This window comes from Ranitomeya variabilis, chromosome 6 (assembly GCF_051348905.1).
Source record: "Ranitomeya variabilis isolate aRanVar5 chromosome 6, aRanVar5.hap1, whole genome shotgun sequence".
NCBI lineage: Eukaryota > Metazoa > Chordata > Amphibia > Anura > Dendrobatidae > Ranitomeya > Ranitomeya variabilis.
This window is the reverse complement of record NC_135237.1, coordinates 306,600,214-306,614,780: the sequence shown is the minus strand read 5'-3', so window position 1 is coordinate 306,614,780 and position 14,567 is coordinate 306,600,214. Positions and strand designations below refer to the sequence as shown.

At 41.3% G+C, this 14,567-nt stretch overlaps 1 protein-coding gene across 2 annotated transcripts in view; it reads left to right on the top strand.

Annotated features, from left to right (window-relative positions):
- The window catches only part of LOC143782355 (cadherin-9-like), a 343,076-nt gene that overhangs the window by 85,092 nt on the left and 243,417 nt on the right, over positions 1–14,567 (top strand). For both annotated transcript variants that reach the window (XR_013216937.1, XM_077269717.1), the window contains exon 4: positions 6,989–7,108. Coding sequence is in view for 1 of the 2 variants with exons in the window: in XM_077269717.1 (XP_077125832.1) it covers positions 6,989–7,108 (120 nt within the window). In the remaining variant the exon portion in view is untranslated. The remainder of the gene's footprint in view (positions 1–6,988; positions 7,109–14,567) is intronic.

The window sequence follows — 14,567 nt, the reverse complement described above, 5'->3', positions numbered from 1 at the left end:
CTGCAAATGCCCCAAAACAAAATGAAATATTGCACAGTGCGGGTATCCATTGTCATATTGATCTATGTTGCATATCCTATTATGTCAATGCATTAAATTGTGCTGGAAAAAATACCTAATGTAATTGCTTAGAAAAAATATGGTTCATAAATTAATACAGAAAAAATAAATTAAACATTTCAGCTGAACTAGAGATGTTGTTTAGCTGATAAACGTGATATTTTGTTATTTATCATATGAACATTTTACTGTTGTCTTCAACAATTAACTTTTCCTTGAACATTCTTTGGTAAAGTAACAGTGGCGGTTATAAATTACTTTTGTAATTGTCTCTATGTGCTGTATTTCTGAAGGTTTTGGATTTGACAAGAAGGGCTGTAAAAACATCTGAGACAATATTCTATTTTAAATTATGACTTATATTACCTATAAAAGACAGCAGTAAAACTGCCCACGTTAAAGTGGTGAAAATAAAATACTTTTATGCAAAAATATATTTCATAGGATTTTTTTTCTTTTTTAACCACTGTTAACCTTATATTTTTTTGCAATAAAGTAAACCCAATACATCCATACAAAACTTGATGCAAAGTAAAAATAGCAGCAAAAAGCAATAAAATTGTGACAAAATGTAAACATTGATTTAGACCTCATGAACATAAAAATATTTTGGCTTTCATTAATCTCTTGCTTTACAAAGCCATAAAAGGCTACGTCATTCTTCTTGGGGTCTTGTTATTTCTCATTGTAACAACCCTGCTGGCATCACTGCATGGCCTTCCATTCCCCACCTGCCTGTCACATCAACTCACTCACCCAGTGCCATGCTGTGAGATCTGTCTGCTGCCGGCTCCATGCCATGTGCTCCATGGCTGCTTACTCTGTGTACACTTCCTGGCTGTGTGCTTAGGGGGGCGGCGCCAGCAACTCCAGATTCTTATTGAGAGTGTGTGCACCTCCCTAAGATGTCCCTGGCCAATAGCCTAGAGGCCTCTGATGCTTAAGGCATCCTCACCCATTGGAGGATGCCTGAGCAAACTATTTCCCTCAGTTAGCATTTGCTACTGAGCTGCCAGGTCGTGTCTGTTTCCTGTCTCTGAGGGCTGCAATATGTAGACCTTTATCTGTGTTCTATTTGTGCCTTTGTGTACGCCACCCAGTGGGGCGTTGTACCCTGGTCTGAATCTGTGTTCTGTTACTTCTGTGTCTGAACTCTAGACTATGTCTGTTCCTGTTCCTTCTTTGTTTGTTTACCATTCTTACTCTGCTGTGTTTATATCTGCGTTACCTCTCTGCTCTGCATGCCACTATCAGTGGCTCTGCATCTCTCTGCTCTGTTCGCCACTACCCGTGGTTCTGGGCTTCTGTGCTCAGTTCTGCCACAACCTGTGGTTCTGTGCCTCTCACCTTTGCTTGCCACAACCTGTGGCTCTGCACCCTCTGGCTCTTGGCTTTGCCTCCTGCGGTTCTGGCTCTTGGTGTTGCCTTCTGCGGTTTGCTCTTGGCTCTGCCTCCAGCATCCCCGCTCTTGTCTCCACCTCCAGCATCTCCGCTCTTGGCTCCGCCTCCAGCATCTCCGCTCTTCGCTCCATTTCAAGTGTCTCCACTCTTGGCTCCGCCTTCAGTGGCTCTGTCCTTAGCTCTGCCTCCTCTGCCTTATCCTTCTCTGCTCTTATCTCTGCCTTCTCCTCTGCTATTAGCTCTGCCTTCTCTGCTCTTAACTCCGCCTCCTGCTTTTACTCCGCCTCCTGTGGTTCTGCTTTGCATTGGTCTTGCTCTACCTCTGTTCAGCAACTTGCCGTACAGGTCTCTACCTGTTTCTTTATATTCACCAGTCTGAACAGGTTCCTACCTGTTTCCATATACCCTCCAGTCTGAACAGGTTCTTACCTGTTTCCATACACCCGCCTGTATACCAGTTCCTACCAGAGTATCAGTCCTGTCCGCCTGTCTGCCAGAGTGCCAGCCATGCCCGTCTGCCTGCCTGTGTCTCCGTCAAGCCAGTCTACCTGTCAGGGTCTCTGCCGTACCCATCCGTCAGCCAGTGTCACAGTCGTGCCTGCCTGCCTGTGTCTAGTCCCATGGTGGGATCAGCATCCACAGTCAGACTCCACCCTGGAGTGGTACCTGGTAGCTACCTACTGCACAAGTCTGACCTCACTATCAGAGGCTCCAGCGAACACCTAGGAAGCTACTTAGTTATGCCCCTTCCAGGGAAATCTGGTCTGTGGTCCAGTGGGGCCACACCCCCGCACGCCCACGCCAACCAGTCTGGGCACGAGCATTACACATTATGTGGGTAGGTTCACACAAGCGAATATTTTGAGCATTTTTTTTCAAGGACTGAATATGCATGTAAAAATATTCGAAGAACACATTAGGTGCTTCCATGTGTCACTTAGGACTCGCCCATTCGAGTCGATGTGTTCACCAAAAAATTGGATTCCATTTGGAGACATAGTATACCATCCAAATTTTATGGATGCATTGAAATTCTTTAACCCCTTTCTGACGTTGGGCGTAATAGTATGCCCACATAGGAATCAACCTGTCGCACCAGAGCCCGCACCTTTTTTGACACATAACAGCTGATATATACTGCTGACATGTTTCCGTAACAGCTGTGGGTATAATCGCGATCCACCCTCCGCTGGTAACTAGTTAAATGCCGCTATCAAACTCTGACAGTGGCATTTAACTAGCGCTTACCGGAAGTACATCGCTAATCCCGCCCATCGGTGACCCCGTCACATGATCAAGGGTCATCGATGAGTCAGCATGATAACCAGAGGTCTGCAGCAAACCTCTATAGTTGTCATTGCCAAATTGCTATGAGCTATGCCTGAATTATAAGATATATTTTTTAACTAATAGTAGCAATACAGAAAAATTTTTTTTTTTAAATAAAACCGACTGTTGTGCGAATCAGGACAGTATGTATAATAAAAAAAGGAAACCCATAAACACAATTCATATAAGTGCCACCAATGGGCATGTGCAAGGTAATGATTCCCCTTTAAGGAATATAGGCAATTCCCTGAAATTCTTGTGTCATTGTGCCAGAAAAAAGTAAAAAAAATATATATAACAAATATAAAAAATAAAAAATATACAAAAACAATATATAAACAATGTATATAACAATGGGTGGAGGTCACACACAAAAAAGCCGTGCAAAATTGCAGCAAGTAATATAAAGTGCTTAAGTGTGGAAATAGATTCAGGGAGGAATCCTCACATGTGCATAGGGAAATCCCTGAGAGCTGTATGAAATCCCTGAGAGTTGTGCAAAGCTGCAGAATCACAAAGTGCAATGTGCACGTAAATGTAATTTACTGTGTTTCGCACAGGCTTCTTTCCATACACTGGTATCTAATGTAATTTACTGTGTTTCGCACAGGCTTCTTTCCATACACTGGTATCTAACGTAATTGCCTGTGTGTAGCAGATGTGATCAAATTATTGCAGCTTCTATTGAAGCATGTAAAATTAAAAAAGTTAAAAAATATTAAAAAAAAATTAAAAAAAAGCTAAAATCAACCCTCTTTTGCCCATTCAAAATAAAACAATAAAAAAATCAAATCTACACATATCTGGTATCCCAATTTTCATAATCCCCGTTCTATCAATACGAAAAAAATTAAGTCGATCGCTAAACACAACAGCATAACCAGAAAAAATTCAAAATGCAAGAATTATGGTTTTTTGATCAACGCTACATTGCGATAAAATGCAATAATGTGTGATCAAAAGATCATTTCTACACCAAAATGGTGGTCGGTCGTCAGTTGCTCGGGTGACATGGCAGTTCCAGATTGGTCCAAGAGCAAGGTCCTGTCTGACTATACTTGAACAGGAACATATAAAAGGATTCCTGGAGTGCGCTTAGACACGCGAAGATCATTAATGTCATGTGTGTTGGTGGATATATTACCACTTTCTGTGTTCATGTGTGCCGATTATAGCATGGCGATTGTGAGTCTAGGCAGGCAGTGTAGGGTGGGAACTCCTGCTTGGCTTAGCATCTGACTCCGGGCGACTCAAGTCATGTGTGCGATTAGCACAGATGAATGTCAGCGCGAGCACAACCACCAGCCTATACTTCCCTGGGGGTAGATATGGGGACCCCAACTAGCGTCATTACTGCTTTACTCCTGTGACGTCTAACAGGGTAAAGCTCTGACTGCTTTCTTCTTAGTACCGCTCTGTGGTGCATCAGGGCTGGGTACTTAGCACTCTGTTCACACTGAGTGACCTTTAACTCGGTGTGTTAATAGTGCTAGCTCGAAGTTTCGCTCTGCCATTGTTCACTAGCTGCAGTTTTCCATCACTGCATGGTAGACCCCGGGTTGCGATCACACTTTATCATAATTTATATTTAGTGTGATCCATGAACCCTAACAGTAACATTTCAGAAACTTTAAGTAGTTGTATTGCAAGCACATATGAAAGATCTCAAAGTAAACACAGCCAAAATAATTTGGGTAAATATGACATACTTGTATGAAGAGCCGTATACTGTATCAGTGACAAAGGATTTCAGGCCATGGTAACTAAAGATATGGTACATGAGCTATAGCTTTAAACCTATGCCATTTAACATGTATATCATGGGCTTAGAGCGCCTGTTCCAGTGATCTTTTGCCATCTTTAACACTCATAAGACTGTTTGAAACTGCTCAGTATATGTATAAGAAGCCTTTCTGAGCATATACAGTATGCTTAAATAACAGTTTGATGAAACTCTGATCAGTATAGTATGATCTGATTCTCTGGAATGAGAGAATCAGAGCACACTATGAGAAGAAGACGGAGAACAAAATATCTCCATTTTCTCCATTGTGTCAGTGTGCAGAAATCAGAGTGTACTGAGATGTCACCCAAGCGTAGTCTGATGGTTTACATGCTATCATTCTCTTGCACCACTGAGTGCGATCAGAGCATGGGATCAAACTTGGACATGCAGCTATTTTTTCTTCAGACAGACTCTGCCCAAGGAAAAATTTGGATATGTGCGTGGCCCCATAGACTTACAGTTGTGCTCAAAAGTTTACATACCTCTGCAGAATTTTTGCTTTCTTGGCCTTTTTTCAGAGCATATGAATGATAACACAAAATCTTTTTCTCCACTCATGGTTAATGGTTGGGTGAAGCCATTTATTGTCAAACTACTGTGTTTTCACTTTTTAAATCCTAATGACAACCCAAAACATCTAAATGACCCTGATCAAAACTTCACATATCCTGTTGATTTCGGCCTCATAACATGCACAGGGGTTGACATAAATGGGTTTGAATAGTTACTAAAGGTAACATCCTCACCTGTGACCTGATGCAAGAAACTTCTCCCGGTAAACTCACTGCTGCACTGTGAGGCTTTTTCTCACTGAGCGAGTGGTGATCTCACTGAGGTCATTGTAGTTCAGCCCGGCCAGGAACGCAGTCTCAGTGACCAGTGATAAGCTCGATGATGTCACCACTAGTAACTGATGCTGTGCTCGCAGAAGCTCATTCATCAGTGATTCTTAGTCTGGACAGTCACAGCTTGGAACCATCCAGGTTGAAAATGGTTTATCTCCAGACATGGATTACTGCGTGGGACAGAACACTGGACAGGTGAGGGATAATGTTTTTTATTTTTGTTTTGTTACAGGAGATGAGGGATTCAATGGAATGGGTATTAGGTGAGTATAACTGTGTTTGCTATTTTTAAATAAAAAAGTAAAAGTTTGCTTTGCCTTGTTTCAAATAAGACTTTATTCTGGTTGTATCTTTATTTACAATACAACTATAGGATTAGTAATGGATAGGTGTATTATAGATGCCTCTCCGTTACTAATCTGTAGGCTTGATGTCACCTGACAAATCAAAGGTGACATCAACCCCACAAATATTACCCTACTTGCCACCGCTACAGGGCAAAACACCAGAATTGGTGCATCTAATAGATGTGCCTTTTCTGGGTGGCTACAAGCTGCTATTTTTAGGCTGGGGGACAATGTCCATGACCCCTTACCAGCATGAGAACACCAGCCCCCAGCTGTCTGTTTTAGCTTGGCTGTTTGTCAAAAAGGGGGGGTACACACTGTTTTTTTAATATTATTTGTGTAAATAATTAAAAAAAATGGAGTCTGGACCCCTCTATTCTTGATAACCAGCCTTGCTAATTCTCACAGCTGAGGGTTCCAACCCTGAGTTTTAAGTTGTGCCTGGCTGGTTATCAAAAATACACTAGTGATTCCTCCACTCGTCTCTAACCAATGCGTTTCCGCCACTCCTTACTCATAGTTATGCCAAAATGAAGTGAATACCGACTTAAGTAAAACCATATATAGAACCACATGTTATTGCTGACCAATGGAATCACATTAGCAATCAGGACACGAATGTGTACATATATTCGTAAGGAAACTGGGACAAACATTAACCCTAGCATGTCTAGGAAACTCCCAAATTGGATGTTTTTTATGTTTTCAAATTTGGGAATTTCCTATACATGCTAGGATTAATGTTAGTCCTAGTTTCCTTGCAATGACTTTTTATTAAAGCAGTTGTCTCATCTGGCATGAGTAAAATTGAAAAGTGCATATGAAAACATCGTAGAGAATTTTAGATTTATAGCTTACAGATTGTTGCCTACGTTACAGGATGCCACTGGAATCTATCAGTGGTGGCAAGTATCTAAGGCAAGATATGCAGCACTTGATATCTCTTTGCAATAGGATGTGCTTTGAAGTTGTGGATTTGCTGCCTCTGCACTTATCCAAAGCTGGAGACGCAAAGTTGCATCTGCTTGCAGCATGGATGAGCACACAGTTCAGACCAATGGTTCAACCATGCTGCTAGTCCAAACTGTCCCTCATCAAGAGAGCATGCCCTCAGCAAGCAGGAAGCAGGGGTAGTGAACTCAAAAAGAAAGAAGAGAATAACTCTTTATTAACTTTTCAAAGCAGTGTTATGTTATTAACCTATTATTCATTTTTTACAGGCACCTCAGTCATTCAGGTAACTGCCATGGATGCTGATGATCCCTTATATGGAAATAGTGCTAGGATAGTATACAGTATTCTTCAAGGACAACCATATTTCTCAATTGACCCAGATACAGGTAAGTACACAAATCTAGCTATTTTACCCAATTTACCCAAATATTATCTCCAACATATCTTAAAGGAGTTGTCCTACCTTGGGTATACATCTGCTATCACTGTATCTGATTGCAAACTTGTGAATCCTCACAGAGCACAAACTGCATGCTGTGAGGTTTCTCTGATTCGGGCCTTGAGAATGGGTGATCATGTGACCACAAGTTTGTGATTTGCAAAATTCCTGCCACATTTTGACTAGATGTGTCCAGCCTCACTAAATATACTTTCACTGAGTGAAGCCACACATGCCTAGTTGGCATATGGCCACATGTATGCAAATTGCATGCTTGCAGTCCCATGCCCGCCACTCCAGGCACAGGTACTGGAGAATCCTCACAGCATGCAATGTGTGTGATATGAAGATTTACAAGTCTACAATCAAATAGAATCACTGCAAACTTGTTCCCTTACACCAGACTTTTTAGTTCACCCCAAAAACGTTCTTTGTTCTTGAGCATGCAAATCTTGCATACTTTATATTGTTTGATATACAATTAAACATCATTTCTTTTATGCTTATGCTCAAATTTAGACTGATAACCTTGCTTTCCCTCTCTCTTTTTATAACCATTTAGCGTTTAATGGTTTACAGTTTTTTTACACACTTCCTAAGCCCATAAAGGTACATACATAAAGAAGAAACATTGACATTGATTATTAGACTATTTCCCATTCCTCATCCCTACCATGTTTAACCTTTAGATTTCTGTGAAAACTAAACTAATGGATTCATTTCAGTGGGATTCATCCTATTATGAGAGTTCTTTAGAAAAGTCTAAATTATTTTTAAATAAAGGTACCGTCACACTAAGCGACGCTGCAGCGATACAGACAACGATGCCGATCGCTGCAGGGTCGCTGTTTGGTCGCTGGAGAGCTGTCACACAGACCCCTCTCCAGCAACCAATGATGCCGAGGTCCCTGGTTAACCAGGGTAAACATCGGGTTGCTAAGCGCAGGGCCGCGCTTAGTAACCCGATGTTTACCCTGGTTACCAGTGTAAAATGTAAAAAAACAAACAGTACATACTCACCTTCGCGTCCCCCACCGTCCGCTTCCTGCACTGACTGAGTGCCGACCCTAACAGCAGAGCGGTGACGTCACCGCTTTGCTGTGCTTTCACTTTACGGCTGGCGCTCAGTCAGTGCAGGAAGCGGACGGCGGGGGACGCGAAGTTGAGTATGTACTGTTTGTTTTTTTACATTTTACACTGGTAACCAGGGTAAACATCGGGTTACTAAGCACGGCCCTGCGCTTAGTAACCCGATATTTACCCTGGCTACCATTGTAAAATATCGCTGGTATCGTTGCTTTTGCTGTCAAACACAACGATACACGGCGATCTGACGACCAAATAAAGTTCTGAACTTTAATCAACGACCAGCGATATCACAGCAGGATCCTGATCGCTGCTGCGTGTCAAACACAACGACATCGCTATCCAGGACGCTGCAACGTCACGGATCGCTAGCGATATCGTTTAGTGTGACGGTACCTTAAGTCTCCACACTCTCCTACTATCTCACACTTTATTTACTTTTGCTCCTCAATCTCCAGGGTAAATTTACACATCATTTTGAGCCTACAGAAGTATACAAGAATAGTTTTTCCTCATATATACTCACAATTGATGGCTAAGAACTAGTCCACTGTGTAGGTCAAACATTAGCTCCTATTGTAAAAAAAAAAAAAAAAAAAATATATATATATATATATATATATATATATATATATATATATATATTGCATTGTTACGCTGCATATTATAAGAAAATGAACTAGCCTGATCAACATGTGAAAAATATGCATGTTGATATATGCTAGATGAAGATGAGCAAATCACTTTGGGGTAAATTATGGAATGTTGCAATTTGGGAAAATCCCTGGAAAAAGTCCCAACCTCATTTTAGACAATGAAGATGATTTTATTAGTCCAATAAGGTACATGATCTTGTGCATGACTGAGTGGTTTTCCCAGTAGTGCCTTGCAACTATCACATCATATTGTATTTGCCATCATAAAAGATTGCACAGACTATCACAGCCTCTCTAAAATTAAGTCAAGGAATGCTGTACAGTAACCATTTGGGGTGAACCTGTTTAGTGAGAGGATGTGACAGCTTAAAGCACAGCAATAGAAATATGGAGCCAAATATCTCTGTACAAATTGTGCAGTTGGTGTGTGACAAAATGCAGTGAACAATTGTTACAATTACAATTCATTAACCCATAGACATTTATGTGGAGATCACTTAGATATTTCTAAGGCAATATTGGTAAATTTATTTAGGAAAAACTCACGAAAACAAGCTAACATTTGATCATCTCTTAACTGGACCAGTTTATGCCAAAAGAACAACCTTTTCGTCCACACTGAATTAAAGGGAACCTGTCACCTGAATTTGGTGGGTCCGGTTTTGGGTCATATGGGCGGTGTTTTTGGGTCTTTTATTAACCCCTTTTTGTCCCGCTGGCCGCATGCCGCATACTTCCGGGACATAGTGCGCTGGCACATGCGCACTAATGGTTTTCGGCTGTGCCCGCAGTTGGGCAAAGCATACTACGCGTCCGCAAGGCAAGATTGCTTTGCTATGCAGGAAAGCGAATCAACGGCAAGTCAATTTCACGATCAGCATGCGGCCAGCGGGACAAAAAGGGGTTAAGAAAAGACCCCAAAACACCGCCCATATGACCCAAAACCGGACCCGCCAAATTCAGGTGACAGGTTCCCTTTAACTGGATTTATGGACATATTGGGTACATGCAGTGCATCAAGGAATATTTACAACATTTACATCTGACGTCTAAATAGTAATATGGAAACATAGCCTATTAGAGCTGTTTTAACTCTCTTAAAAGTTGGGATTCAGTTGGTCCCAGGAGAACAAAAAAATGCAAAGTCTATTGATTTCCAAAACTCTCCAAAGAAATCTAGAGTGTCAGATTAATTTTAAGCTTCAAGAACATAAGTTTTCCATGTATAAGTTTAGATATTTTTAATATAGTAGAAAATAGCAGGAAACATAGCTTTATAATTAGTAAAGACTAGTGATGAGTGAACTAGAACTGTAAAGTTTGAGGTTTGTACCTGATTCCTAGCGTTCATGCACGGACCCCGAACTCTTACTAATGTTCAAGTTTGCCAGCTGAATAAAGCCTGGTGAAATGCTGCTGCACAAGCTTCAAGGCTGTTGGCACTTCCAGAGCCGTCACAGCTATGCCAAGTACCAGCATCGCTGTGATTGACCGATTCACTATGTAACCCTGCCTGCATAAAGGACGGGTCATGGGTTGCTCCGCCATTCTGTTAATCGTGAACTCTCAGAGTGGTTTGTAATTAATATTTAACTTTTATTCCATATGAATTAAAAAAGGTTATTTTTTATTACTTATAAAATGTATTATTATGTACATTGTACATACTTCTAGTACGGCTGTATATTGGGTCACTGGTTGGTAATAATTGTGACCCACTTATTCCTGGTAGTGGTAGATGTGGAAAAATTATTCAAATAAATGTGAATTCAAGACTATTGTCCATTATAACTATCAGTCTGATTGTATCCCGTATTTAATAAATAGGGGGTAAGAGCAAGTATTAGTGGTTACCATGCATATGATTTAATGATGTGCGTGTCAATAGACACAAAACTAATGTGTACCAAACCTCATTTAATACTGGGCAGCAGCTTGAATTTTCAGAACTATGATATACTGTCACCACTAAATAGACACAGTGATTGTAAGAATTAATCACTTGTATCTATAGCCTGTCATATGTGTGGGCTCAAATATGTGTATATCAAGCAATGTGGTTAACATGGCCGCCTGTTAGCTGCTGTCAGCTGTAAACTGCGCGGCAGCAGAGGGTGCGATGTCAGGCTGGTATGTTCAGCCATGACTTCTCCCGTCAGGAGCTTGATGAATGACTCACATGTAGTTGGGATGGGGGGGTATGAGCGATTTTGAATTGCCAATGACACATGTAACAGCACAAGGCAGGGTGAGCGATCTCCCGTGCATGATCTCAGGCAGAGAGAGTCAGTCACACTGTTTAATTAGAGTGTGAGAGCTCAGCTGCACCGAGATGAAAGACAGGCTGATGTAAGTTAAGCTAGCTGCTCTGATAAAATTCCTGCACTGCATTGCATTACCCTTTATAAATATATTTCCACATTTATTCATTAGTACCAGGACATGTGTACCGACGCACGTTTTTCTAAGGGCGCTTAGAAAAAGCCGGTATACTGGCAAAATGCATGTTGGGACAAACCTGAGCCTCCTCCTGCCCCTATTTTGCTGTGGCATCAGCCTTTTCCTATTGGTCACATTCAACAGGGCCACCTGCATCCCCACAAAGAGGATATGACAGCAATGTGACCACCAGCAGCGTCACCGACCATCGAGAGAAAGCAAAATATCAACATTTCTAAATTACTTACGTTTGAAATGCTGCCATTCCAGCTGATGAAGACTACTATTTTAGTTTTAAAAAGCTAATGTTGGTGGCTGTCCCACAGTACGTTTTTTCCATCCATACTATGTTGCCAGGAGCGCCATTCCTGCCTTTCATGTAGGATAGCTGCGGAGACACCATCACGTGTTTCTCGACGCAAGCAGTGAATAGCCAGACCTTTCCCCGGGAGGGAACAACCACGGGAATGGCAGCATCCAATAAAGGAAAACATCCAATACAGGAAAACCACCTATGCCAAGCATGGTATCCATCCACAGACAGCTGTGAGGCCAATCATCTGTTCCTTCATAGCCTTTTACTAGGCACTGCTCCTAATAGCCAGATTCCTACTCCACACTGATGAGGGGTAAACACCCCGAAACAGCTGTCTGTGGATGGATACCGTGCTTGGCATAGGTGGTTTTCCTGTATTGGATGTTTTCCTTTATTGGATGCTGCCCTTCCCGTGGTTGTTCCCTCCTGGGGAAAGGTCTGGCTATTCACTGCTTGCGTCAAGAAACACGTGATGGTGTCTCCGCAGCTATCCTACATGCATTTGCATATTTCCCATAAGGGATGGGGGCAGTGTTCTGGATCACTGCGTTGAGAAACACGTGATGGTGTCTCCGCGGTGTTGGATGTTTTGGTCTCCCCGAGGCCAATCATCTGTTCCTTCACATCCCTGCCTTTCAGACACACATCTCTGACCAGATAAGATGTGCACTGCGCAATGCCATCACTTAGCAAGCTCCATGTTACAACAGATATGTGGACCAGTAAACAAGGGCAGGGATGTTACATCTTCCTAACTGCCCACTGGGTCAATATACTGGTAGCTGTGATAGTGGCTGAAGTTGTTCCAGCAAATGTCCTACCATCATTGAGGTTTGCTGGACGTTTCTCGGTATATGTTGTCTCCTTTATGGCTGATCTGAGAATACTTAGTACCACAGGGAAAAAAACAAATTCCAATTTTTCTCACTGTCAGATGAAGGCCCTTGATGCTTTATCAGCCAAAACGGAATTGATTTTCAATGCATCTGACAAGGGAGGCAACCTGGTTACCCTATACCAAGTTAATTATAGAGACATGTGTCTTAAGATTCTAACAGATGAATCAACATACAGTTTATTGCATGGTGATCCCATGGAGCAAAACAATCAAAAATAGATTTCTGGAAAAATCTGGTTTACTTTTATGGACAAGCTGGTACAAACTTATACGAAGAACATTATTATGTGTATCACTATATATACAGTTCTGGCAAAAATTAAGAGACCACCACATCAAAACCCTGTCAAGGGCAGCCCAATCTCCAGACCTGAACTACATTGAAAACTTCTGGAATGTAATCAAGAGGATGATGGATAGTCACAAGCCATCAGACAAAGAAGAATTGATTATATTTTTGCGCAAGAAGCAGTGTGAAAGACTGGTGGAAAGCATGCCAAGACGCATGAAAGCTGTGATTAAAAATCATGGTTATTCCAAAAAATATTTATTTCTGAACTCTTCCTGAGTTAAAGTGTTAGTATTGTTGTTTATAAGTGATTATGAACTTGTTTACTTTGCATTATTTGAGGTCTAAAAGCACTGTTTTTTTTTTTTGTTTTTGTTTTTTTAATTTTGACCATTTCTCCTTTTCAGAAAAAAATACCAAATTTATTGCTTGGAAATTTGGAGACATGTTGTGAGAAGTTAATAGAATAAAAGATCAATTTACATTTTACTCAAAAATATACCTATAAAGAGAAAAATCAGACAAACTGAAAATATTGCAGTGGTCTCTTATTTTTTGCCAGAGCTGTATATACACTGTGTTCCAAATTATTATGCAAATAATATTTCCTTATATTTTCTCTAAATTACCTATCTGAATTGCAGTCATTGTTATTTTCCAGTCATCTACTATTCTAGTATAATTGCAATGTATCAGTATCTTTAAAAAAAAAGTAAACACTCAAAATGCATGTTCCAAATTATTATGCACAGCAGAGTTTTCAACCTTTTTTGTTTTATTTTGAACAAAAAAAATAGTCAATTGTGAAGTTATAAGCATTATCAGCTTATTACAAAATGAAATCAAACAGTTTTCAAGTGAAAACTTTATTCTAGGTGATGTTACATTTGCACATAGGACCCCTTGTTCGAAAGAAGCTTCTAACTCTCTCGTCCATTGAATTTGTCAGTTTTTGGATGGTTTCTGCTCCAATTGTTTTGCGTGTGGACAGAATACCCTCCCAGAGCTGTTGCTTAGATGTGAACTGCCTCCCGCCATCATAGACACTCCTTTTGATGATGCTCCAGAGGTTCTCAATGGGGTTGAGGTCAGGGGAAGATGGTGGCCACACCATAAGTTTGTCCTCTTTTATGCCCATAGCAGCCAGAGATGCAGATGTGTTTTTTGCAGCCTGAGACGGTGCATTATCATGCATGAAAATAATCTTGCTGCGGAAAGCACGGTTCTTCCTCTTGAACCATGGCAGGAAGTGTTGTTTTAGAAACTCCACATAGATTATGGAGTTCATCTTTACCCCTTCAGGGATCATAAAGGGGCCGACAATCTCTCTCCCCATGATTCCAGCCCAAAACATTACTCCACCTCCTCCTTGTTGGCGCCTTAGCCGTGTTTTCATGGGGTGTCCATCAACCAGTATCCTCCACTCCATCCATCTGGACCATCGAGCGTTGCACGGCACTCATCGGTGAACAAAACAGTTTGGAAGTCAGTCTTCATGTATCGTTTGGCCCACTGGAGCCATTTCTGCTTGTGTGCAGTGGATAGAGGTGGTCGACAGGATGGCTTACGCACAGCTGCAAACCTCTGGAGGACCCTGCATCTTGTTGTTCTGGGGACGATGGAGGCACCAGCAGCTTCAAAAACTTGTCTGCTGCTATGACAAGGCATTTTTGCAGCTGCTCTTTTAACTTTACGCAATTGCCTGTTGGAAAGCGTCCTCAA